Raw genomic sequence first — 22,152 nt, forward strand, 5'->3', positions numbered from 1 at the left:
ATTATCCTTAGCTAAAGCAACACTATTCATGGAGTATCTGTGCTCGGTTGGATATATTGGTATTGTCTAACTCACTTCGTGCTTCCTGACATTTTTCCTTTTATGTCACTGTTCTTCCATTTGAGCAATTTGCACTGAGTTTCCTAAATGAAGTCAATTGCAGTAATCAAGAGTGGTTACCACAATTGTTCCTGCAGCATCCCAACTCTACATTTTCCCATTCTAACATGATCCCTCCAAATAGTGTCTGCTTATTTCTATCCTTCAGACAATTTGTTTTGTCTATTCCTGATATTTTACCTAAATCCCTATTTAACCTAAATTTTTGGCTTAAGCAGCAGCCTAACAACTTTATCAAATACTTTTCAGAAGTATTTATGACTTTCAATCATCCACTTAAGATGCCACTTCCTAAAAGGTATAGGAGGTTAATAAGATAGGCATTGCCGCCTTTGAATCCATGTTCACTGCTGTTTACTGCATTATTGTAGGTTTACTCCTTGTTGAATCCATAATTTATTGTCGCTGATCTGGACATTTTGAAAAAGGGCATCATGTCAATAAATTTGAATTGCATTCATTGATATTTTGTTTTCCTGTATTACAGGATCAATGTGGAAAATTCTCCATTGCAAAAAGCTGGCAAGAGTCTCTCTGGTTTACCAGTTATCAATAATGATCCTAAAGAAGAACACAATTACAGTGCAAATGATACTGTGTCTCACCGCAGCGAGTCCAGGTCTAGTGTTTCATCCTTTTCCTCTGTTGAGGAAGCCTATGAGTTCATTCCAAAAGCAAGTCGTGGGGGGAGTGACGGAAGTGAAGGCTTCCATAGCGATGAAGAGTCTGAGGTAGATGACTGTGAGCATGAGTCAAATGATCTGTTAGGTGCCAGGGCTTACAAATCCCAGCGATGTGGAAATGACTCTACAAGCGTTTTAAGTTTGTCTGCAAAAAGCTGCAGAACAATGCAGCAAGAAGTTGATGAAGAGTTGAAGGAGGCTGCTGGTTCACTTCTGCACCTTGCTGGAATCCATATGTGCCTGGACTCTATAGTCAGTAAACCAGGAAAAAGCCGGAATGAGAATCAAAGTGTGAAATAGCTTGTCTGCTCCCTTCTCTGCCATTATGCGTCAATGTGGCAATATTCTTCAATATAATTCCTGCTCAAAAGGAAGAAACAAGCCATACAAAGACTGAGGTGTTTCCCCTTCTATGTAAACTGCCATTTGTTTGCACCTTGCTGAGACAAGAGATTCTTCATGAGGTTGTATCAGTTCTTTAAAAAAATGGACTTTACAGCAACCAACACATGCAATGGATCAGCCTGCATGCCAAAGTTGGTCTTCAGGCTGTTTTATTGGCTAACATTTCAAGCAGTTTGAAACAAGTTCTTTTTAAATTGAAGAAATGAATTTAAGTATTCAAGGGTGAAAAGGGGTAGTGGGGCTTGGCAATATTGTAGGCTGTATTTTTCAACCTAACATGTTGATATTTTAAAAATTAACTCCTTTTTTTCTTTCCTTAATTTGGTTTCCAGAGAACAATGAACTGCCTCTTGTGGTACTTCACTGCTAAGTATCCCTAGATTTAAATCCTTCTCTCTCAGGTTTTTGGGGCACAATTCACTAACATGAGGAGCTCCCAGTAAGCACCATTCTTCATGCATAGGCTAATTCAACTGACTATTTGACTGAGATATCACTGTAAGGCAATTCTGTTCTTATTGCTGTCCAAGTACACACACTTTTCAACACAGGTCATTGGATAGTCATCAGATGTTCCCACATGTTGGAGAGTGTGTATATTTTTTCCTTTTTGCAATGAAAGTAATTGTAGTACCTCTTAACTGCTCCCCAGGCTGTGAAGAGCTAAATTAGTGGAGGCCATGAGAAGGCTGCACTTTACATTGGAATGAAGTTGAAAAAAGAAAAATGAAGTTGACTTCGCTATGCAGTTTGTTTTTCTTTTAATTTTTTTTATAAAAATGTCATCACCAATGGTTGTGCTTCCATGATTTTTGGAGAACTGTGATTGCCACTTGCAGAAATTATTGGTGTATAAATCAAATTGTTCAATCAAAAGCTACAGTTGGTTATGTTAAACTGGTAATATAGTCATGTGATAGCACAGGCCTGTGGTGATTGTCAAAGGACTGTACTGTCGTCGTTACATCAGAGGATTGGATTACCTGTACGTAAGCAAGCAATACCTCTAAACGTCACTGAGCATGTGCTTTAGATTTAAAATCAGCATGCAATGCAAAGACAACACACTATCATTTTTATAAGTTCCACAAAATATGTAAAATAACAGCTGTGTTGAAGTGCAATGCTGTTGAATTCTGGACTCAAAGTGACGTTTATGCTGTAACTTATGACCTCCTCTGAATCAATTCTTGAGGGTTGGGCCTTGTAACACGTTTAAATGTGCTTGTATTTTCTTCTTAATTGTTCTTCAATGAGTATTTTTGTTCCATCTCCAGCTGCAGAAGTGGATGGAAAGGTTGCCAGCTGCCAGGCCTTTATCTAATACCAGAAATTATCTGTAGACTTAACCTTTCATAAGTTTTTCCTCCCTCGTCGCAATGGGGAGTCCACAATGAAAAATCAACCTGATACAACTCAGTGGTAGTTTATTAACACTGTGTGCTACCTCTTTTGTGCATTTCTTAACTTCTAATTCTTGATCTGAACTTGTGATCGTGACTCAAGAACGATCACACTTTTGCGATATGGAATTATAATCTAGTCCAAATGCTTTGGGTACAACGTTTGATAAGTCCTTCTTATTGGCAACGGATTCAATATCATGTTTTTTACGGAGTGGATGAGTTTGCAACTGGATCCATTAATTTTCTTCACTTGCTAATGTTAGGTTATTATGCTAGAAATTGCTGACAGACTGCTCTAAAGCTCACTAGAGCCACATGCAGAAATTTTGAGGCAATGTGATAGTAAAGTGCATTGTTAATGGCCCCTTTTGCTGATGCAGGTACATATAAAACATCCTAATGTAAATTGACGTAATATGCTTTAACTATCATGGACAATGGCAAAGGGAGAAATTTTTCCCAGTCATCAGTGGAAACCAGTTGGGGATGGGGATGGCCATTGTAGCATTATTGCCCCATTTCTGCTGACTATCACTTTAATTGCTCACTGCAGTTTCATAGATGGCATGCTCACTAGAAACAGACAAGAATGTAAACATTTGCTAATCAGAGTCCCTGATTAGGTTTTAAGTTGGGCTAGAGCAGAGAAGCCACTGCAACCATGTTTGATGTAGATCAGTGGTAGTCAGGAAGAACAAAAGGCCATTCAAGTCAGGCGAAGAGTACTACTTTGGCTCACACATGGAAAGTTGCATACTTTCCTGCCCCGGACTCGACCTTCTCCCCACAATTTATCTGCTTGCCTTCAAGCCATCTTTGCTGGGTAATGTTCAAACATCCAAATGCCATCCATTAGCTAGCTTCTAATTTTCACACTCTTCAGATGGGTAACTGCATATAAGAATGCAAATGAGGCACATTAGTAAAAATGTTATGGGCCTAATATTTGGCCCTGTGTTTGCATTTGGCAGTTGCTTCCCTGCCCTACTCGAAATTCACTGGAAGTTAAAATCCAATCCCAAAATATGCAAGACTTGTAGATTTACATGATGAAATCTCACCTTCAAACTTGAGTGTTTGGTGCCAATGCGTGCTGTTTTACCATTGAAATTTATGGGCCAACACATGAACTTTGTGTTTGGAATTATATGTTTTCCAATGACAAAACTATATTTCTTGAAGTGAACCATTGGATGTCTGGGAAACACCCTTTGAGAAGTACGTACTTCTCATTGTCTCCATATCTGTGCCACTGGAGTGAGAATTCTGCTGCCCCTGGATAGATTCCTTTTTTCTTTTTCACAATATTTTCTGATTTTGCTAACTTTTGATGCATAATTAGTGCTGCAATTTTTTTTTGTGGGGTTGGGAGGTGAAACGTGAATAATGCAAAAGATTTTTCACTAAATAAGCACTGGGCAGCTGGCACAAAACAATCTGCTTCTTATTGGTCATGTAGCAATATACAAATAATAACAGGAATGTACAATGAGGGTGGGTTATTTGCCAATCACAAAATAATGCCCTTTCTGAATAAAACGTTTTTCTCTTTCAAAACAAAGTACTTTTTAAACTCGTTCTGATATAAGCCAAGTATAGTAGTTTTTGCTGAACTTTGAGGTTTCTTAACAGTTTCATGTTGACATGTTCCTAGCGAGGGATAACAAGTCTGATATAGAAATTAAAACTCCTTGTAAGATCAGTGAAAAAAGAACAGTGTGTACCAAGGAAGGCATAGGGTGGGGAGCTTTCTCCATTGTATGGAGTGTTGTATCACACATTCAAACTACTTGGTAATAGTCATTTCCTGCCAGTAATCTGTTTGCCAGATTTTAGTAGTTTGCCAGTGTTTTCACAAAGAAAATCCACATTAACTAAAACGTAAGTTGCTTGTATTAAGCATTATTCTAGATATGTCCTCATTATAAACAAACTCAGTCACATTGGATATATGCAGATCAATACAGCTTTGTCATGGCCAGGAAGGTTGCCAATTTGAGTTTCATTTACTTAATTTTCTGAATTGAGGTCCTTTTTCCATTCCCTTGTCTCACATGAATGGAAGAAGCCTGAAGGCAGGTTGCAACAGAAGTAAACTTATTTTCACACCAGTTGTACTACTTGTGGGTATATATGCTCATTTTTCTAAATAGCTCCCTGATCACGTTTTCCTGTTTTCATTATACGGGTAGATCAAAATAAACTTCAAAAAAATGTAATTGTGGTGTAGTTGTCCTGTGCAGCAGCAGAACTCTCTGACCATTGTATTTCTCATAACTACTACTGGCAGTTGAGTGTTAATGTAAATAAATAATTTAAGTTCCTTTTTTTAACCAGCTGGTTTTTGGTATGCAGGAGTCCAAGTGAGAATTTCCATCCAACAGTTGAGAAATCCACATTAGCTCATTTTCTGTTGGTTGTTAAAGAATCTATATTTGATTCCTATCAGGGCAACATTATTTAAAATCAGAGACTTGACAGATTGCTTTGAGATGCAATGCAGTCAACTAACATGATGCAATTTTTCAGCACACACATGTACAACATTCTCTTTGCTGGCTAATATATAAACAACTGTATATTTGTAACTACTGCTGCACACAAAATGGTGGCCAGACATGAATTTTTGCTCAAGTAAAATTATCCTGACTTTATTTTCAACTTCAGTTGTTCATTCACAGTAACAACAGCAAAGATAAAAATGTAAGTACTAGTTACAGAAGAAATTATACTTCCCTAGGAATTAATATATTTATAAAAGCTGCAACAGTGGCATTAATGATAATGGTTACCTGTACCTCTAATCAGTTGGTCAAATCAAATCTCCCAAGCAAATTATAATGACTTATTAATTTATTAACTGGTAGTTTGACAATATTGTAGGTTTAATATGTGGGTTTGAGAAGAGAGCAAGCACTGGCTTCTTTGAATTGGGCTTATTCATGCTTGCTCGCTACCCTCTAGCACACCTCACCCAGGCAGATACTCACATACAAAGAAAGATTGAGGACTGAAACTGGGACAATTCTTCCTGGACTATGGTTACACTGAGCAGAGAGTTCACTAATTGAACCAGCAGGGAAAGCCAGAAGTGAAGAAGGAATTCCTTCAGAGTCAGCAAGTTTTAGCAATGCTTTTTGCCACTCTCTAAAGCCATTGATTACTTCCTGGAATGCAATTCCATAAGCATTGTTTAATGAATTTGATGCTATCAACACCAGATCTGCACATTCCAGTGGGGTACGGTAAAAGGTGGTTTTAGGAAAGTGAACATCGCTGATTTTCCTCTTCATAGAAAATTGATGCTAAGACTGATCCCAGCTGAGACCAATTAATTCAGTATAGACCAATATGGGGAGGCAGTGACACCGTGGTATTGTCACTGGATTAGTAGTCCAGAATACCCAGCAGCATGGTCTGGAGACCTGGCTTCAAATCCTACCATGGCAAATGGTGAAATGTGAATTCAAAAAAAAAATCTGGAATTAAAAGTCTAATGACCACAAAACCATTGTTGATTGTTGTAAAAACCCATCTGGTTCACTAATGTCATTTTAGAGAAAGCAATCCACCACCCTAATCTGGTCTGGCCTACAGTTTGTGGTTGACTCTTAAAATGTCCTCTGAAATAGCCGTGCAAGGAAAATTAGGGATGGGCAAGAAATGCCAGCAATGCCCATATCCTATGAAAGAATAAGTATAAAAGCCAGCTACATGCTGTCTTCATGAACGATTTGAGGCGGCAATGAAAGAATTGTTACTTCTGTTTAGCAGGCATTACCTTGTGTGGAAATGATACTCGTTGCATCTAACTTAAGTTATGTATAGAATGCAATGCTGTCAGTATTTTGAAGCCATGTGATCCATGTCAGGACAGAGGAAAAGATTCAACGTTATTTTTCTGTTCTGCACATTTGTGTTTATATTGCATTTCTGTCCAGGATTGTCATGTGGATCAGATCAATATCATGCATGATATCTGGGTAAAAAATTTACAGAAATGCTTCAGAACACAGTACAACTGGACGTCTTGCTTCAACACCTGTGTTAGGAGTGGCCGAATCCTCTATTGCCACTGTAGTAAATGAAGCGATTGAGAAGTGTGCAAAATCAGCTATCAAGTGAATATAGCACTGCTGTAATGCAAAATGGAAGAATGTCAAAGTTTCTTCCTCTTTCTGACCTTATATGTAACATTTAATTGACAAAGTGGATGGCAGTGTTCTTATTTTGTTTGGTGTATGTATATAAAATCTGGGGCTTTTTCCCTTTGACGCATAATTTTTCACCTTAAGATGATGGTTCATACTGGTGTATAGTTCTGGGAAATCCAGCTGTGCTCCTTTATTTACAGTGCAGAAGTGAAAATTATTCAGGCCTACACAGTAAATGTTGTTGCTATGAAAGTGGATAATATCATATTTAAGATTTCATTTGTCAAAAAAGCCATATTTTCTTCCTAACAAGGGTCCTTGGAAAGAAAATGTCTTCAATAGCTGGAGTCATACCAAACACAAAAGGAAGATGGTTGTGGTTTTTGGAAACTAATAATCGCTGCAAGAGTTTTTAAGGAGTGTCCTCAGCCTAACCATCTTCAGCTAAGGTTAGAAGTGGGGATGTTTGCTGACAAATGATTCTACTTGAAACTCCTCATAGTGAAGTGGCCTGTGGCTGCATGTAGCAAGATCTGGAAAACGTACAGGCTGAGACTGATAAGTGCCAAGTAATATTTGTGCTACACATGTACCAGACAGTGACCATCTCCAAATAGAATCTAACTATCTGCCTTTGACATTCCATCATGTAATCTTCCATCAACATTCTGGGGTCTCGCCATTGACCAGAACTGGAGTAGCTATGTAACTACAGTGGAGATGAGACCAGGTCAGAAGCTGCATATACTGCAGTGTGTCTCTCGCCTCCTGATACCCCAAAGCCTTTTCATAATCTACAAGCCATAAATCGCAAGTGTGATGGAATGGTCTCTGCTTGTATGGATGAGTTCAACTCTAACAACATTCAAGAAGCTTGATATCATCCAGGACAAAATTGTTCCACTTGATTGGCACCCCATCTGCCACGTTTAACTTTCATTTGCTGGGTCAAAATCTTGGAGCTCCCTACTGATTGCAGCATTTTGGGAGCATGTTAGCTAACTAGACTGCAGCAATTCAAGAAGGTAATTCATTGCCATTTCATGAGTGCACGTAAGAATGGACAATACTTTTTTGCCTATAAGCAACACCCACATGGCCGAAATGACTACTAATGGAAAAAAAAAATCAGCTATGGGAACCATGGCAGTTTTTACTCTTATGCTGACTGTCCCTCCCCCATGCCACCTCCAGCTTGAGAACTGAGAACAAGTTTGGGGCTTTTGTTCTCTCCTTTTGAAGTAATCTACAGTTTTTAAATCCTTTTCCCAACAGGTTCCTGAAATTATAAACAGTCTCCCATTAAAAATAGAAACAATATCTGGGGGTGTAATTCTAGGTATTGATAATTCTAGTATATATTTTCTAATAGTGCAGGAGATATGTTCAACACCTTTTTGACCACTACATTTTGGAGTGGAATAAGAATTTGAAAAACTCTTCTAATAATACAACCAGTCAAGAAGTATAATGAGTACATTTTGTACTGGGTAATTTGGGTGAGCAAAATCTGCAGAGTAGAGTATACTACCATAGCATTATGAACAGCTTTTGAATACACAGTTATGCAGTTTTTTTTTCCCTCAAGCTAGTTGTGGCATTCTGTGTGAGCTTACATTATGCAATTCATGTCGTGTTCCACTGCTCTATTGAATACTGTGTGTTCTAAAGCTTGAATGGTAGTTGTAGAATAATGAAATATTTTAAAATAAGCTGGTAGTGAAACAAATCAATACAGCTGAAAAAATATCGAATGGATGCAAAATGCCACTACTTTTCATACTTCTAACCAAAAATACGACATGCTTAAATGCCTACACAACTAGTCTTTTTAAAATAAATCAGTAAAAATTGGAGGAATAATAATGGGGAGTAGAGGAAGCATTTGAGGCACTTGGTGATTGTTACACAATATGTACTGATTGTCTGCTTGCCTGGTTGCAGGCCATACCAAAATTTTCTGTCAATCTGATTCTTAAAGTTATCAGAACTAGATTTAAAACTTCAATTACACCACCACAAACATGCATGTTACCCTGTGTTCATAAAATGTTTTGTAATGTTTATTTTCACCAAAGATATGCAAATTGCATACATATGGGATTGTTAAATAAACTTTTATTTGTAAACTATTGACTATAATTATTGGGTTTTCCTAAATGAAATGTCTGAATTTTATCCTCAATCACTGATCTGCATCAGCCAAAACAATGGTATGTTCTCAGGCCTGTGCTCACAATAGATGAACTCATTGCTAAGATTCCTGTGACATTAACCTCTTGAAGAGTATAGTCCAACTCTACGCAAACACATTTGGAACATCTTTTATAGAAGGAGAGACTAGAATCGATACCACTAAACCTGAAGTGTGTGTGTGACTACATGTTAGCTAACCTATGATGCTGTGGAAGCATCTGACCATACAGTAAGTCTGCTGAAATCAGGAATTTTTATATATATATATCCACAGAATTCCTACACTGCAGAAAGAGGCCTTCACCAACTTTCTGAAAGAGCATCCTGCCCAGAGGCACTCCACTCCACCATATCCCCCTGCATATCCTCCTCCCCTAGACAGCTTTAGGAGGAAACCACAGGAAATCTATGCAGTGATGGGGAGAATGTGCAAACTCCACAGTCACCCAAGACCTTTCCAAAGAATAGGACAAGGCATATTCTTTCATGGATTTTGAGCATTGATGTCAAGACCAACATTTGTTGCCCATCCCAAGTGTAAGAATCTGGAGACCTGGCTTTGTTGGAATACTGCAAGAAGCCAAGGTTGAACTGGGGGCAAGCTGAGCAATTAAAATGAAACTACTAGAAGCTGTTGTGGGGGTGGGGGTCATATTTATGGATTGAATGGAGGGGTTCCACAAAGCAGTCATCCAATTTGTGTTGTTTCCCTAATGTCAAGACTGCATCATGAGCAATGAATACAGTATAATAAATTGAACAGGGTTGCAACATTTGCAATTCTTTAATCCTCTAACAGTAATCTCACATCCAAGAAGAATTGAAAGCATGTGGTCAGAGCCTCTATTTCTATTCCGACTTCTCAGCAACTAGGATGCATTTCATTCAGTCTGGGTGATTTTGACTGCAGACAGATGTTTAAGTATCTTGGGTGAAATCATCCCAAAAAAAACTAAGTGTTATAAAAGTTTGAAAATGGGAATCATTTGGGCAAGTTCAGCACTGCCACCTTGCATAGTCCCCCACCAGCCCCTCCCCTCATGAAGAAGCCCCTTGACATTGTGCACAGCCCCACCCTCACCCAACCCACAGGCTACAATAGATACATTCTCAGGCCTGTGCTCATAATAGATGAATTCATTGCTAAGATTCCTGTGACATTAGCCTCTTGAAGAGTATAGTCCAACTCTAAGCGAACACAGCTGGAACGTCTTTTATAGAAGGAGAGACTAGAATCGATACCAGCCAGCCTCTTGGCACTGCTCCAGCACACTGGACAGTCAGGGTGTCAGGTTTGCACTGCTCAATGGGTACTGCCCGACCTTGCCCTCCCCCCAACCACCCCAAACAACATTAGACCCTGAACTCTCTATTCTGAAGTTTCTTCTCCCTATTTCCAGTCTGCATTTTGTTTTTGCTTTGAACATGTTCCGCTATTCTGCTTTTAGACAGTGCTGACCTTCACCTGCTCTGGACTGAAACATTTGTCTTCAATACTATCATCACCACTATCTTTGTCTTACATTCAACAATACCTCCTGCCTTCTAATTTAATCCTGAAGTTTTATTTTGTTCCACTTGCCCCTCTCCACTTTTTCAGCAGCAGAAAATCTGTCACGTTTCTACCTCTCAACAGTTCCAAAGAAGAGTCATATTGGACTTGAAATGTTAACTGTTTCTCTCCACTGATGCTGCCAAACCTGCTGAATTTTTTCCAGCATTTTCTGTTTTTAGTTCAGATTTTATTCTCTTTACTTTTACTTCATTTAAGCTCTACACCCTCATCATGACATTGGCAACATCTCCATCTTTTGTGGAGACAGGTGCAAAATACGCATTCTGTCCCTGATTCATTTCCCCTGCTTCCAGAAGAAAATCTCCTTTCTGATCAAGTTTTTGCAGCTACAAGGACTTGATACATTAGATGTACCAGTCAGCTACAATTTAAACGGAACAGTTTAATGAATAAGTTTATCTTTTAAAACCTTTCAGGAACTGATTCAAAGCTGCAGCATTATTTGAACAGATTTGATCAATTCCATTACTGTTTGCTAATACAAATTACTCAAGCCTGTTTGGTAATGAAATCTTTTATGCTGGTATCCAGTGTAACTAATACTGTCTTCTGAAGGATATGACACCTAGTAGAAATACATCCATGTACCAATTAGCTACTGTTAGTAGCACTCTTGTCTTTGTGTTTAAAAGTTTGTGGGTTCAAGCTCCAATATGAACTTAAGCACATATTTTGGGAGTGCCATTCATTTTTTTTGGAGATGCCAACTGACATCATTTAGGAGTGAAATTAGCAAGTACCTTCTCAGGCATAACGTAATGGAAATCTGGAATTTGCTCCACCAAAAGGCTGTGGATGCTCCATCAAACTTACAAGACTGAGATCAATAGATTTTTGTGAGGTAAAGGTATTGTTGAAACATGGTAAGCAGTTAAATTGAAATATAGTAGAAAGGACAGTTTGAATACATTGATAGTGATTGATTAGCAGAAGACAAAGGTCCTGACAATTTCAGCAAATGATTACATTAGTAGTTTAAAAATTCATTTACTACAGGCTGCAAATGAGAGTGGTTGAGGGTGATGCACTATAATGCAATGCACAAACTTGACTTCTAAGTGAACAAATGAAAGATTTGAACGTATCAGAAGGGATGATTCGATTAAAGACTGAAGGGCCCATGCCAAGGCATGGCTGTATTTTGCTATTCTACTGTTACATTGAAGGCAAGACAAACAAGTTTGCTTATCATTTTAGCTAAAAGCTTTAACTTAATTTTAGCAGGTATATGGATCAAAGGAGGGCAAATAGAGTTGAGGTACAGATCAGCCTTAATAAAATTAAATTGGCCAAAACATGTCATCTCTTTATGAGAGAGAGATACAATTGACTATATAGCTTGATGGTTACCATACTGCATCAGTGTGAGGAGGCAGGTAAGGAGGCCGGTCTCAAGTCTCCCTCAGCCAGAACAGGAATTGAACCTGCTTTATTGACATTACTGTGAACCAAATCTGGGCGACTGAGCTAACATTTCCCCTCTTATTCTTGTATTGCTATGCAATTCTAATGTTTTTGTTAAAATAACACAGATTACAGGGCAATATGACAGATTTGCTTACCTTGTCCCATCCTTTCACATGTATGTTAAATAAAATGTTGCCAGTTATAGTTTAAAGAACATGGAGTTGTAGATATAAGATTAGATGCAATAATATTTAGAAAATATGGCAGGAAAGAATTCTTTACATGGAGTTGTGAGGCTGTTAAAGTCATTTCCAGCATTAGTAATTGAGACAGAAACTATGTCAAAAATCAAGACTAGAATGGGAAACGGTGGGTAAATATGATTAGATGTATTTGCATATCTGGAGGGCTGCAGAGCCTTGTTTTACAAATAGCCTGTTGCTATTTTGTAAGATCTATGTATTTTCTCACTGGTGCATTGCATTTTAGGTAAGGAACATGAATTGCACATTCAGGACTTATAATATTTGCTGATTGATAGCAATTCCAAGGAACTTCAAACAACTGTGTCAAAAAAGGGCTCTCTCTCTGTACCTATAAGAGTAATGGCCACTAGCCCAGCAAGAAGCCATGCTTGCAGACAGTGCCAGTTTGGTTGGTGTACAATGTGGTCCTATTTATCCGATCTATGCTCCTTGAGAATCCAGCTTCCAGCAGGGCTGTGGAATTACCATTTTCAGCTTTTTTCCCAATTTTGTTATGTCTTTTTATTCGTTGTTCCGTCTTTTTGAGTGATGCTTACACACTTGCTCTGATCATGGTAAAAACATCTTCAGGTAATATATTTGTATGTGACCTGTTTGCTCCTTCATTCTCTTTCATTTTTTGTAAGTAATTAAGCATATATTCATTTTTTAAAAAATTTATATAACTCTATGATCCAATATTAATGCTGTTGTGGGGGATGCGTTGCAGAGTGGAGATACAGTAGTGAGTTATGCACACCTAAATATTGAAGAAAAACCATGTCAGTCTGGAAGGCAGAGCAAAGACATGAACAGAGACATGCTAAGGCACAAGGGAATATAACAAGACATTTATTTTAATCCAAGGAGTCTTATGGGTAAGGCAGATGTATTGGACATGTTGATTAATTTATGATATGAATACAATCAGAGACATGGTTGTGGGATGGCAGGATTGGTAGTTCAACATTCCTGGGTATAGAAACTTCATACGAGATGAGGAGTATAAAAGAGCAGGTGGTGTCGCAATATTGATCAAGGAGTCAATTACTGCAGTGAGGGGAGACGATATCTTAGCAGGCTTCTCAATTGAGCCATTTGGGTGGAATTTAAAAACAATCATGTTGCTAGTAATGTGCTATAGGCTCCAAACAGTCAAGGAGAGATGGAAGAGCAAATATACGGGCTAATTTCAGATAAGTGTAAAAATGACATGGTAATAACAGTAGGGGATTTAAGAGTGTACAAAGCTTAGAGGGTGCAGAATTCTTAAAGCACATCCAGGAGTGCTTTTTGAGCCAGCACATAGAAACTCCTACAAGAGAGGAGTCAGTACTTAATCTAGTTTAAGGGAATGAAGCCAAGCAAGTGGTAGAAACATCAGCAGTGATAGTGACCATAACTCAGTAAATTTAAGATAGTTATGGAAAAGGACAAAGGTGGACCGGAAATAAAGGTTCTGAAGTAGGGGAAGGCCAATTTTAATAGTAAAAGACAGGAATTGACAAAAGTAGAGCAGCTACTTGTAGGAAAATCAACATCAGAGCAGTGGGAGTCACTTAAAAAGGAAATAAAGCAGGTACAAAGCCATCATGTTCCTGTTAAGGTAAAGAGTGGGACCAAAAAGTCCAGAGAACCCTGGATGTCAAGGGAAATACAGAACTGGATAAGGAAAAAAAATGCTTATGGCTGATACAGGGGGCTGAAAACAGTGGATGCCTTAAAAGGAGTTTAGAAAATGCAGGGAGGGTACTTAAAATAAAAATCAGGAGAGTGAAGAAGCAGCACCAAAAAACATTGGCAGGCAAAATCCACAACTGTTTATAAGTACCAATTTTTACAGATGCACTATAGAAAGCATCCTTTCCAGCTGTATCACAGCTTGGCATGGCTCTCGACCATTTCCACTTCATCCCCAGAGGCATGTCCTCCACTACTTTGTATGATTTGCCTCAGTTAAGAGAGTTAATTTTAAGATATTTCTGCCTATGCTAAGCTTTAAAGCTAACTTGGCCTGGAATGTTGTGATGAGCTTGGAAAGTCGACTACTTTCTTTGAAAATAATCCTGCAAGCAAGGCTTTCTCATAAGCCAAAATAGAAGCTTTCACAATCACACAGCTGCCAATTGTTTATGAAAGTTAGGGACACAGTTTGTACCAGCAATTTCAATAACACATTATGAATAACATACATTGTGCATTTCTGTGTGTTTTCGAGTCCAGTGACAATTCAAGATTAGTACAGAACCTGGCTATGAAGCTGGTCCCAAACTTTTCTCCTTTTTGTTTCTGTAGTTTTAATTTTAAGTTTTATTCAATAAAGAAAATCATTTTAAAAAATCATACCAAGTACTGCCTACATCTAAGAAATGAATGGATCCTCCAACTACACGTCCTAACATGGATGACTGTCTCCTCTCTTTTACTGATATTGAGGGAGTGATTATTATTGTTGCACCAGTTCACCAGATTCGCTATCTCTTTATTGTACTCTGTCTCATCACTGTTTGACATCTGACCCACTACGGGTTATCAAGTTACAGGGGAATTTGGCCACACAGTCATAGGTGTATAAGGAATCACCCAGAATCTATGTAACCCACCCTGTATAGATAAGACACTCTGTCAGAGCTTTTCATTATATTTCTCGACAATTCTCTTTCTCAGTTGTAATTGTTTTCTTCCACACTCTAAATGCGGCCTTACCAAGGGTTTTAACATGATTTCCCAACTCCTGTACTCGATGCCCTGGCTGATGAAGGCAAGCATGCCACATGTCTTCTTAATCACCTTGGCCACCTGTGCTGCCATTTTTAGGGAATTGTGGACCTGCATGCCCAGAGCTCTCTGTATGTTAATGTTCCTAAGGGTTCTGCCATTTATAGTATAATTCATACCTAACTTTTATCCCTTCAAAATGCATCATCTTGCATTTGTCCAGATTAAACGCCATCTGCCATTTTTATGCCCAAGTCTCCAATCCATCTATATCCTGTTGTATCCTCTGATAATATTCGACACTATCAGCAACTCCACCAATCTTAATGTCATCTACAAACTTACAAATCAGACCAGCCACATTTTTCTCAAGGTCATTTATATATATTACAAACAAGAGGTCCCAGCACCGATCCCTGCAAAACATCACGAGTTACAGATCTCCATTCTGAAAAACACCTTTCCACCGCTACTCTGTCTTCTATAACCAAGCCAGTTCTGTATCCATCTAGCCAATTGATGCTGAATCCCACATGATTTTAGTTTTTGTACCAGTCTGCCACATGGGATCTTGACAAATGCCTGACTAGAGTCCATATAAACTACATCCACAGCCGTTCCCTCATCAATTTTATAAGGGAAAAAAATGCTTATGACTGATACAGGGGGCTGAAAACCTCTTCAAAAAACTCAATCAAGTTGGTGAGACATGAACCACCCTGCACAAAACCATGCTGTCTGTCACAGTCAATTTTCCTCCAGATGTTCATATACCCTGTCCTCAGTATCTTCTCCAAAAGCTTCCCCACACTGATGTCAGGCTCACCTGCCTATAACTTCCTGGATTATCCCTGCTTCCTTTCTTAAACAAGGGAACACTTTTGGCTATTCTCCAGTCCTCTGGAATCTCATCTGTGGTCAAAGAGGATGTGAAGATATCTGTTAAGGCTCCAGAAATTTCTCCCCTTGCCTCTTGGGATAGATCTCATCTGGCCGTGGAGACTTGTCTACCTTAATGCAATTTAGGATACTCGACACTTGCTCCTTTGATGTATTGATGTTCTCAAGAGCATTCACACATCTATCCCTGACCTCAACATCTGTAAGGTCTTTCTCCTTGGTGAATACTGATACAAAGTACTCATTCGGGATTTCATTCACTTCCTGTCGTTCCACGCGTAAGTTCCCTCCATTGTCCTTGAGTGGGCCTACTCTTTCTCTTGCTACCCTCTTGCTCCTAATATATGCATAAAAAGCCCTGGGATTCCCCTTGACCCTGTTTGCTAAATAAATTTCATGGCCCCTTTTCGCCCTCCTAATTCCACGTTTAAGTTCCTTCCTTCTTTCACTGTACTCCTCGAGGACATTGTCAGTTTTTAGATGCCTAGACCTATCGTTTGCTTCCTTTCTCCTTTTGACTAAGCTTAAAATTTTCCTTGTCATTCATGGTTCATGGTTCCTGGTTCCTGATTCCTGCCATTTTTTATCCTTCATTTTTCCGGGGACATGCCAGTCCTGCACTTCAATCAAATGGCCTTTAAAAGCCTCCCACGTGCCAGATGTGAATTTGCCCTCCAATTGCTGCTCCCAGTCCACATTCCCCAGTTCCTGTCTAATTTGGATGTAATTGGCCTTCACCCAAGGGCCACTCTTATCCTTCTCCATGACTACCCAAACTCTTATGGAATTACGGTCACTAAGCCCAAAATGTTCCCCCATTGAAACATCGATCACCTGGCCTGGCTCATTCCCCAACACCAAGTCTAGTATGGCCCCCTTCCTGGTTGGATTGTCAACATAGTCTTTCAAAAAATCCTCCTGGACAAATCTAAAAAATTGCTCTCCATCTGAGCCCCTGACTTCAAAGGATTCCCAGCCAATATGGGGAAAGCTAAAGTTATCCATCACAACTGCCCTGCTTTTTTCACACCTTTTCAGTAACTGACTACATAACTGCTCCTCTGTTGTATGTTGTAAATTCTTTTTTGTAGAATGCAACTTGTTTTTCTTTAAGATACCCAGATTTTTCTTCTGAATATTCTTCACAGGGGAAGCTAATCTGGCCTAACAAGCTTTGGCAATGTGATCCCTTTTGCCAAAATTCTTGCATTGACTATCCTTGTTCCAGCATTCAGTCTCTGAATGGCCCAACTTGGCACATCTGTGACATGTTTGTTGCTGTTTTGACTTCTTATGGGCAGTTTCCAACCTACGGATATTCATTTCTGCACCAAATTGTGAAGCCTCTTTTGTAGGCAATTCCATCAACTGTCTTTAAAATTAAAGCATGTTCAGTAAACAGTCTTCTTTGGATAGCCTCATTTTGGATACCACAAACTAGACAATTTCAAAGAATATCTTCCATCGATTCATCAAACTCCACAATGTTGTGTCAGCCTTTTTAAAGTTGCCACAAATTGAGCAACGCTTTTGCCTTCCATTTGATTCCTTTGTTGAACCTGAACCGTTCCGCAATGATCAGTGGCTTTGGAGAGTAGTGTCATTCTAAGTTTTGATTCATGGATTTACTAGATGAACCAAGCTTCTGAGCAAGAACCAAGCTTCAGAGCAAATTAAATGTTTTGCATCTATTGTACTGAGAGAAACTGGTACGAGTAACACTTGCAATTCTATTCACTTGTACGAAGTACTGAAAATGCTCTACATAGGCACTCCATGATTCATTTTCTTCATTGCTAAGGTCCCACAGATCCTAATTGATCCACCATTTCTTTTGCAAGCACCAGTGATTTGAGACTGCTCAGCATATATTTCTTTATTTATTGTCTCCCCAGTACTCCCCTGGGGACATTGACTTGATTTTTTTTCAAACAACCCCAGCCGTAAAGCAAAGCATCCACTCTATTTAAATATGCCAGATATTGCCTGGAATCTCACTCTTTTCAGATCGGAAAAAAGCCCTCTTAAAACCACACAAAGAGCTTTTTTCTTACTTGGCCTTTCTGCACTGACAGTTCAATCTTTGATCCTGTTGTTCCTTTTCCCCAGACTTCTAATATTCAAAGTGTGGGAAATGATTTTCTCTTAGGATCATTTCTCGATGTACTCAATGAAACAAAATCCCTTCTCTTTGCCAATTTTCTGTCCTAACTATGTGGGCTTTGTGCACAAAAAGATATGGTTTGCAGACATGGATTGAAAGTAACACACAACAGGTTTTACTGAAGAGCAGTTCTCTGCACAGAACACAAAACTTGAAGTAAAACAGCCTCTGCAATCCCCTAATGTCCTCAAATCATGTGATCAGCTCTTAAAGCAACTTGCAACTCTTTAAAATATATAATTTCTTATATGGCTGCTTCTTCTCTGCTTTTTCCCAATCTAGGGGCTCATGATTTCACTTCTGGCGAATATATGAACACATTAATACAGCAGAGCTTTGTAAACCAATAGGGATTAACACAAATGCATAACAGTACCTTGTACAGATGATGTATCTCATATATATAATAGAATGGTAACATTGTGCTAATGTTACTGGTCTAGTAACCAACAGACATGAACTAATGATTTGGAGAATTATAGATCATAGAATCCTACAGTGTAGAAAGAGGCCCTTCGGCCCATCAAGTCTGCACGAACACAATCCCACCCTGGCCCTACCCCCATATCCCGATTTATTATACCCACTAATCCCTCTCATGTATGCATCCCTGGACACTAAGGGGCAATTTCTTAGCATGGCCAATCTTTGGACTGTGGGAGGAAACCGGAGTACCCAGAGGAAACCCACGCAGTCATGAGGAGAATGTGCAAACTCCACACAGACAGTGACTTGAGCTGAGAAGCAAACCCAGGACCCTGGAGCTGTGAAGCAGCAGTGCTAACCATTGTGTTACCGTGCCGTCCAACATACAGTGAAGGGAATTGTTTCCTGCACGCTGTACAAAGCATACCATTCACAGAGAATTAAGTTCAAATCCCCTAGCAACTAGGGACTTAAAGGTGAATTAATCAAATAAAGCTTGAATTAAAAAACTAGTATCAGTATAGTAGCCACGAAAGGATTGGATTGTTATAAAATACAATTTGGTTTTATGTCCTTTGGGGAAGGAAATGTACTGTCCTTGCCTCAACTGACCCATATGTCATATAAGTTGCACAGCAATGTGGTTAACTTTTAACTGCCCTCTGGAATAGAAAAGTGTGTGTATTAATTTGACCCTGGATTAATTCTGATTTGACGCATTCCTAAGCATCATATCATGACCTCTCACCTCAAACAGCTCTGCCCACTTCTTCCAACCCTATATCTTCAATTTACATTTTACAATTATTTTTGTACTTTTTCTCTCAGATTGTTTTTTGTGGCGTCCAGATGATTAATCTTTGTTCTTGTAAGCTGTAGGACAATTACGGAGAGTTGGCAACCTTAGCCTGAGTGAGGGAAAAAATTTGTTCACCTTTCAGTGTTCAAGGTAATTTTTTTAAAGATATTTTTCAATGATTTTGTAAGGGAATCTGACAGCTCCAGCTGCATAGTGAAACTCCAATTTCTATTGGGCTTGCCCCTAAAATTTAAATACATTAAAAATATGTTTTTCTTTATTCCTTCATGGGATGTGATCATTGCATGGCCAGCACAAGACCAACATTTGTTGCCCAACCCTAACTGCCCTTGAACTGAATGCTTCCTAACAATTTCAAGAATTTGGAGTCAACTACATTTCTGTGGGTCTGGACTCATGTAAGATAGACTGGGTAAAGATGGCTGATTTCCATCCCTAAAGGACATTCATGAACCAGATGGATTTTTACAACAATCAGCAATGGTTTCACGGTCATAATTACTGAGACTAGCTTTCACTAACGCCTCTACTTTCTCAGCAGACAAAGGAAATTTGGCATGTCAGCTATGACTCTGGCCAACTTTTACAGATATACCATTGAAAGCATTCTTTCTGGTGTATCACAGCTTCATATGGTTCCAGCTCTGCCCAAGATCACAAGAAACTACTAAAGATCGTGAATGTAGCCCAATCCATCTCACAAGCCAACTTCTCATCCATTGACTTTGTTGACACTTCCCACTGCCTCGGCAAAGTAGTCAGCATAATTAAGGACCTCAAGCACCCTGGACAATCTCTCTTCCACCTTCTTCCATCGGGAAAAAGATACAAAAGTCTGAGGTTACGTATCAACCAACTTCCCTGCTGCTGTCAGATTTTTAAATGGATCTACTATGCATTAAGTTGATCTTTCTCTACAGCTGAGTTATGACTGTAACATCACATTCTGCACCCTCTCGTTTCCTTCTCTATGAATGATATGCTTTGTCTGTATAGCGTGCAGGAAACAATTCCCTTCACTGTATATTAATACATGTGACAATAATAAATCAAATCAAAAATAAATTCAATTAATAATCAGAAATTGAATTTGAAGTTCCATCAAGTCCCTTGATGGGATTTGATCCCTTGTGACCAGGCAAGCCTAGGCCTCTGGATTACAAGTCCAGTGACATTACCACTTCTGCCACCATCACTCCTGAAAGAAATTCATCATTTTTGAAAATACTGATGTTCGTGGCCTTGTATTTAAGAACAGAATTTCAAGTGCCTCATGAATTGTGTGTGTATAGGTCAGAAAAAAATGGCTGACTCAACAATAAATAGCAGTGAAGACAACATAGCTCTGATAAAGAGTCATCAAGACTTGAAACATCAGCTCTATTTTCTCTCCACAGATGCTATCAGATGAGCTCAGATTTTCCAGCATTTTCAATTTTTGTTTCAGCTTCCAGCATCCGCAGTAATTTGCTTTCATTATAGTAGTGGAAGGGCCTTGCTTCCTGGAACTGTGAATAAAACCATCTTGTTAATGAAATTCCTACTTCCAAAGATGTGCAGACCATGATGCTAACACTACAGTGCTGATTCCAGAGGCAATATTGCAATATAAATTATTGGTATACATTCCTCCTGAAAAATATAAAAAATTATGTTCAAATTCTAAATTGATTTGACCTTAAGCTGGAGATTCAGCTTGTTTGCATTTTGATATGAGAACACATTTTGCCATATTGGACAATATACCATCTTGTAAGGATATGCATGAAAATGCAGTGAAGATGGAAGTCTATTACAATTCAGCAGGGTGAAAACAATTATTTTGGTCTGAGGTAGTCAGAATTGCAGTTAGAGTGCCATCTAGTGATACATCCTTATACAGTCCAGCAAGTGAGATTGAACCTCCAATTAGGTAGCACTATTGAACTGTCAGTACTCAAAGCACTTCACAGCCAATTAAGTATTCTACAGGTGCGACCTTACCGACCCAATGTGCTGGTTGATTGATGTGGCAAGCCAGGAAGATAAGGCTCATATTAATGTCACGATTGACACAACATTAATGTGTCCCATACTGCCAATTACAGTCTTCTGGATGCTTCCCCCTCGTCGGCAAGAGATCTTGCTGATGAGAATCACACGTGATCCCCACCAATGGGGATCAGACGTTTTGTCCATGCCAGGGGCGGTGGGAATGGAATTTGCGGAACATTGAAGCAAATGTTTCAATGTTAATGGGCATGGCTGGCAGTATTCACCAGACACCATAACTATGCCATGGGCAATGCTGAGAGATAGGGGCCAGAGTCGGGGTGGGACTATGAAAGGCAGGGAACTCTGCAGTGGGGACACGCAAGGCGGGGTGCTCTGCAGAGAGGGTATCTAAAGAGGGGATGTCTGTGAGTGGATATGCAAGTGGTTGGGTGGAGTTCTGCAGAGGGGTATGCAAGTTGGGGAGCTCTTCAGGAGGTGTATGCAAGTGGGGGAGTGCTGCAGGAGGGGGGATATGCAAGTGGGGGGGCTCTGCGGGGGGGGGGGGATGTGCAAGTGGGGGAGCTCTGCGGCAGGGCGACACCAGCAAACTGGGGATGATCAGAAAACAGAGACAGAGGTATGCAGGAGATGCTGCAGATGGGGTGGGCTGTGGAGGGGTTGCGACAAGAGACTCATCAGGAGAATTCTGATGCCCAATGATGGTGACCCGTTTTGCTACGGGGGGAATTACACAGGACAGGGATGTGGGCCTGGAAAAGATACTCTGTCAGAGTTGGTGTAGACCTGACGGGTCAAATAGTCTCCTGGCATGCAGGGATTCTAGGTTCTGTTCTATGGTTTTGTGAAGTTGATTTGGGGTTAAACATTGGGCAGAATGCTTGTAGACTTCTCCATTCTTCTCAGGACAATATCCTGGGATAGTTTAGATCAGTGGTTC

The 22,152-nt window shown here is 39.4% G+C and overlaps 1 protein-coding gene and 1 long non-coding RNA gene across 6 annotated transcripts in view; one reads left to right on the forward strand and one right to left on the reverse strand.

The window, feature by feature from the left end:
- foxn2a (forkhead box N2a) overlaps positions 1–8,864 on the forward strand; it is a 66,539-nt gene extending 57,675 nt beyond the window's left edge. Inside the window, exon 8 of the mRNA XM_080200655.1 lies at positions 608–8,864. Within this exon, the coding sequence (XP_080056781.1) occupies positions 608–1,103 (496 nt within the window). The 3' untranslated portion in view covers positions 1,104–8,864. The remainder of the gene's footprint in view (positions 1–607) is intronic.
- Positions 1–22,152, reverse strand: part of LOC145351058 (uncharacterized) — a 150,138-nt gene that overhangs the window by 121,944 nt on the left and 6,042 nt on the right. The window lies entirely within an intron of this gene.

Source organism: Carcharhinus amblyrhynchos, chromosome 12 (genome assembly GCF_965287045.1).
Source record: "Carcharhinus amblyrhynchos chromosome 12, sCarAmb.v2.hapA, whole genome shotgun sequence".
In the NCBI taxonomy this organism is placed as follows: domain Eukaryota; kingdom Metazoa; phylum Chordata; class Chondrichthyes; order Carcharhiniformes; family Carcharhinidae; genus Carcharhinus; species Carcharhinus amblyrhynchos.